This window comes from Notolepis coatsorum (genome assembly GCF_963971535.1).
Source record: "Notolepis coatsorum genome assembly, chromosome: 5".
NCBI lineage: Eukaryota > Metazoa > Chordata > Actinopteri > Aulopiformes > Paralepididae > Notolepis > Notolepis coatsorum.
In genome coordinates this window covers 61,309,797-61,315,956 of record NC_140169.1, presented here as the reverse complement: position 1 = coordinate 61,315,956, position 6,160 = coordinate 61,309,797, and the positions used below count along the sequence as shown (strand labels likewise).

Below are 6,160 nucleotides of genomic sequence, written 5' to 3'. Positions count from 1 at the left end.
TCTGCTGAAGATGTACCCTATCTGATGAAGATGTACCCTATCTGCTGAAGATGTACCCTATCTGCTGAAGATGTACCCTATCTGCTGAAGATGTACCCTATCTGCTGAAGATGTACCCTATCTGCTGAGATGTACCCTATCTGCTGAAGATGTACCCTATCTGATGAAGATGTACCCTATCTGCTGAAGATGTACCCTATCTGCTGAAGATGTACCCTATCTGCTGAAGATGTACCCTATCTGCTGAAGATGTACCCACCCTATCTGCTGAGATGTACCCTATCTGCTGAGATGTACCCTATCTGCTGAAGATGTACCCTATCTGATGAAGATGTACCCTATCTGATGAAGATGTACCCTATCTGCTGAGATGTACCCTATCTGCTGAAGATGTACCCTATCTGCTGAAGATGTACCCTATCTGCTGAAGATGTACCCTATCTGATGAAGATGTACCCTATCTGCTGAAGATGTACCCTATCTGATGAAGATGTATCCTATCTGCTGAAGATGTACCCTATCTGCTGAAGATGTACCCTATCTGATGAAGATGTACCCTATCTGATGAAGATGTACCCTATCTGATGAAGATGTACCCTATCTGCTGAAGATGTACCCTATCTGAAGATGTACCCTATCTGATGAAGATGTACCCTATCTGCTGAAGATGTCCCCTATCTGATGAAGATGTACCCTATCTGATGAAGATGTACCCTATCTGCTGAAGATGTACCCTATCTGCTGAAGATGTACCCTATCTGCTGAAGATGTACCCTATCTGAAGATGTACCCTATCTGATGAAGATGTACCCTATCTGCTGAAGATGTCCCCTATCTGATGAAGATGTGCCCTATCTGCTGAAGATGTCCCCTATCTGATGAAGATGTGCCCTATCTGCTGAAGATGTCCCCTATCTGATGAAGATGTGCCCTATCTGCTGAAGATGTACCCTATCTGATGAAGATGTACCCTATCTGCTGAAGATGTCCCCTATCTGATGAAGATGTACCCTATCTGCTGAAGATGTACCCACCCTATCTGCTGAAGATGTCCAGAATTCTATAGCGGAGATACCAGCGCAGGAGAAGTGAAACTGAATCTGAATGATCATATATAAATATATACATATGTAATAAAATACGTTCTAGGTGCTATAGATCACATACATGTTGAGTAATCTTTTATCTTTTTTTAATAACCCATCCACAGAGCTTTTAGAACGGTGCAGAATTAAAGTATTGCTTTTCTCCAAAATAAACGAATGATTAATTAATTTAATTGTAAAAAGAAGAAAAAGGTGCATGTTGTTTACATGTTGCATCATGCATGTATCCCCTCCCTACTTCCCACATCCTCATGTGGAAGGCACCTGATTGGACATGATGGGTGCTCTAGTGCGACATCTAGTGGCTGAATGTTCTCTGTAGCACCTTTTAATCTAACCATCTGAACTAAATAGTGAAATTAAACCGCTCCCTGTTTTTCTGTAACTGTTGGACCCCCTGGAGAACCCCCTCGGGGGGGGGGTGGGGGGGCTGTTTCTGTAGGTCCTCGCCACGCGAGAAGCGCTGCTCTGTGAAGATCACTGCTCTGCTGCTTTATTCTGTCGCCGCTCCGCCGACCTGGAGGACGAACAGGAAGATCTGGACCACGTCGATGTAGAGCGAGAGCGCTCCGAAGATGTACTCCTCCGGGCCGATGCTGAGCTGACGGTTTCCCAGGAGGAGCTGGGTGTTGTAGGCTAGAAACTAAGACAGGAGGGGGTTAACAGGAGCTGTGTTGTAGGCTAGAAACAGCCAGGAGGGGGTTAACAGGAGCTGTGTTGTAGGCTAGAAACAGACAGGAGGGGGTTAACAGAAGCTGTGTTGTAGGCTAGAAACAGACAGGAAGGGGTTAACAGAAGCTGAATGGAAAGCATATGAGGATGACATATCCAGTTCCTTCACAAAGACGTGTGTGTAATATTATTAATAATAATAACTATTTATATAGCACTTTTCATACAGGAATAGCAGCTTAGCTTAAGTGCTTAACAGTAAATAGCATAAAATGATCAGGCATACAATTTGCATACAGTTGACAGAATAAAAGCAATGCATAAAGTGCAGACATAAGAATAGGCATATAATAGACAGGGGTGTAAAGTACTTGAGTAATTGTACTTCGTTACAATACTTAAGTACTGTTTTGGGGGATTTGTACTTTACTCGAGTATTATTAGGTTTGTACTTTTACTCAATTACATTTCAGAGAAAAAAAATTTACTTTTTACTCCTTACATTTAAAATGCAGACCTACAAAGTACAAATCTCGCAGGTCCAACCATTTTAATTAGTATATTTGTTTCTCTGGCTGAACTAACGTTAACGTTATTAATCCTGCGGCCACGCTTTATTTAAAAACAGCCAATCAAATCCCCATCAATGGAAAATGAACCCGCCCATACCCATGCTGATTGTGAAAGACTAGAAAGCGGGGATCTTTGATTAAACACCTGCTATCAGAAGAATAGACAGGACTTTTTAGTACTTAAGTACATTTCAAAGTAGAAACGTTTTGACTTTTACTCAAGTGTGTTTTTAGCCAGATACTCTGACTTTTACTTGAGTACGATTTTGAGACGGTACCCATACTTTCACTCAAGTATAATTCCTGGGTACTTTTTACACCCCTGATAATAGACAATAAAAGTAGCGCAATGTAGAAAGTGCAGACAAGAATAGGCATAAAATAAGTATACAGTAGACGGGATCAAAGTAATGCAGTAAAATAGCTCTCATTTACAGTGCAAGAATCATGATGAATAATCAATAATATTGACTCACCAGAGTGTAAATGATCGCTCCAAGTGCAGCATAGAGCATGTGGAGCCAAGGGACCTGTTGGGGTGACAACGGCTGTTTCATATTCACCCCCTTAACCCTTTCACTACCACACGACAGCCGGTTAACCCTTTCACTGTGACAATACACAGAAGGTTAGCCCTTTACTATCACACAACCGACGGCATCCGCGGAGCTAATGATGGAGCATCGCCGTCGGTTGCGTGATAGTAAAGGGCTAACCTTCTCTCGTGTGGCAGTGAAAGGGTTAACCCTACCCAGGGCTGTGACAGTTCTGATGTATTGATCTGCTGCCAGTGGGACTATCCTGTGACAGTTATTATGTATTGATCTGCCAGTGGGACTATACTGTGACAGTTCTTATGTATTGATCTGCTGCCAGTGGGACTATACTGTGACAGTTCTTATGTATTGATCTGCTGCCAGTGGGACTATACTGTGACAGTTCTTATGTATTGATCTGCCAGTGGGACTATACTGTGACAGTTCTTATGTATTGATCTGCCAGTGGGACTATACTGTGACAGTTCTTATGTATTGATCTGCTGCCAGTGGGACTATACTGTGACAGTTCTTATGTATTGATCTGCTGCCAGTGGGACTATACTGTGACAGTTCTTATGTATTGATCTGCCAGTGGGACTATACTGTGACAGTTCTTATGTATTGATCTGCCAGTGGGACTATACTGTGACAGTTCTTATGTATTGATCTGCCAGTGGGACTATACTGTGACAGTTCTTATGTATTGATCTGCTGCCAGTGGGACTATACTGTGACAGTTCTTATGTATTGATCTGCTGCCAGTGGGACTATACTGTGACAGTTCTTATGTATTGATCTGCCAGTCAATCAATCAATCAAATTTATTTATAAAGCACATTTCACATGACGCGTGTCAACCAAAGTGCTGTACAGAGGGTAAAATTATGTATTGATCTGCTGCCAGTGGGACTATACTGTGACAGTTCTTATGTATTGATCTGCCAGTGGGACTATACTGTGACAGTTCTTATGTATTGATCTGCTGCCAGTGGGACTATACTGTGACAGTTCTTATGTATTGATCTGCTGCCAGTGGGACTATACTGTGACAGTTCTTATGTATTGATCTGCCAGTGGGACTATACTGTGACAGTTCTTATGTATTGATCTGCTGCCAGTGGGACTATACTGTGACAGTTCTCACGTATTGGAAGGAGAGGACGACGGCTGTGATGATTCCGATGAGCAGGAGCAGAAGGGAGAGGATGCACAGAAGTCCCCCGCAGGAGGTGAAGTCCACCTGTCGGCACGTACAGCAGGCATTAATACTGCTAACATGTTTTACACACTTTTTAACACCAGATTTTATCTATTTATTACTAAAGATTTGCATTTGTACTTTAGTTCATTTATTTTGTAATTTGTATAGTGTTAGGTCCTTATTATTATTTTTTTTTTCTTCCATTCTTTTTCCGTTTTTATCTCCTCCCAATGTTTGTCGTTATGCCAATTCCCAATCCCGTTCCTGGTCGTTGCGCACTTACCCCCCCCCTACCCTCGGTCTGGGAGGGCGGAGGCTATCACATGCTTCCTCCGACACATGTGTACCCAGCCCACCGCTTCTTTTCACCTGGCAGCGCGGACTCTCACTGGGGGAGTGTAACGTGTGGAAGGATCACACTACCTCTCTTAGATCCTTCCTTCGCTGTGCAGGCGCCCTGACCGACTTGTAGGAGTCGCTGTTTACAACGACCAGGACCCACCCTCGCCGGCTTCCCACCCGCTAACACTGCCAATTGTGTCAGTATGGACGGTCGGCCAACCCGGAGGCATCACAGCTGGATTCGATCCCACTGTCTCTGTGGTGTTAGACAGACGCTTAGTCCGCTGCGCTACCCGGCCGCCCCGGTCCTTGTTCTTTTTACTTATTTTACTGTATGAAGCACAATCTCATACAGGGTGAGATCATACAGAACCAAGCATTTCACTGTAATGTACATGTACCTTATTATGTGACGAATAAAAACAAAACTTGAACACTGCAAGGCAGCAGTACACACTGACACGAGACGGGATCTGACTCGTGTTAAAAACCACAGGGGAGCCCAGCCAGAGTTACAGGGGAGCCCAGCCAGAGTCCCCCCTCCCACCCTCCCACCCACCCCCTCCTAATTTACAGTTTCCTCCCCCTCGTATGTATATATTTTCTGTTAGGATCTCTGTTAAACAGTATTTGCATATCTTGTATGTCACAAATGTAACAGTGCTGTATACCTGGGGATCATCCCTATGTTCCCGGGGTCCTATGTTCCCCGGGTTCTATGTACATAGGACCCGGGGAACATAGACATGCTCCCTATACCTGTATGTCAGGAATGTCTATCATGATATATATCTATATGTCATAAATGTCCTGATGAATTGAAAATGGGGGACCCTGATGTAAACAAGACAAAAGTCTTTCTCTGGTCTGCATCCCCTTAACAATTGTGTGTATTGAGCCGTACTGTATTGTACCCATCAATCAATCAATCAATCAATCAATCAGTTACAGGGGACCCCAGCCCGAGTTGAAAATGTCATTTTTGGAGTTCCGTCAGATTGAGGTGGATTCACATAACGTCTCCCCCCCCTGAATGCACATGAATATTTAAAAGACTCTGTGCTCCATTGTAATCGGACACAAAGGAGTTGTTTTACACCAGCAACAAGGCCACCCTCTCACACACACACAGACACACCGGAGAGGCAGCGTTCACATCTCCGTCTGTACCTTGGTCTGGAAGCAGAAGATGGTGACGGCCACACACACCACCCTCTCACACACCGACAGACACACCGGAGAGGCAGCGTTCACATCTCCGTCTGTACCTTGGTCTGGAAGCAGAAGATGGTGACGGCCACACACACCACCCTCTCACACACAGACAGACACACCGGAGAGGCAGCGTTCACATCTCCATCTGTACCTTGGTCTGGAAGCAGAAGATGGTGACGGCCACACACACCACCCTCTCACACACAGACAGACACACCGGAGAGGCAGCGTTCACATCTCCATCTGTACCTTGGTCTGGAAGCAGAAGATGGTGACGGCCACACACACCACCGCCGTTATCCCGATGGCCAGAAACACAGCTTTTGTCTCATAGTAGCTGTGGGGAAATAAATACAGAATGAAGTACAACACTGCTGTGTGCAAACTGTACTAAATCAACCTCCGGTTCTGTACACTGGTGCGTCACTGCATCCGGGACAACATTAGATTAAGGACAAGTACAGTACAAACGAAAAGAAGTTAGCATCTGACCAGAGTGCAAGTTAACAGTAA

The 6,160-nt window shown here is 44.5% G+C and overlaps 1 protein-coding gene across 1 annotated transcript in view; it reads right to left on the bottom strand.

The window, feature by feature from the left end:
• Positions 1 to 1,599: 1,599 nt before the first annotated feature.
• Positions 1,600 to 6,160, bottom strand: part of LOC311228224 (protein lifeguard 3) — a gene marked incomplete at both ends in the record, with an annotated part of 10,237 nt that continues 5,676 nt past the window's right edge. Inside the window, 4 exons of the mRNA XM_084314134.1 lie at positions 1,600 to 1,749; positions 2,827 to 2,880; positions 4,034 to 4,129; positions 5,897 to 5,984. Coding sequence (XP_084170260.1) covers positions 1,600 to 1,749; positions 2,827 to 2,880; positions 4,034 to 4,129; positions 5,897 to 5,984 — 388 coding nt within the window. The remainder of the gene's footprint in view (positions 1,750 to 2,826; positions 2,881 to 4,033; positions 4,130 to 5,896; positions 5,985 to 6,160) is intronic.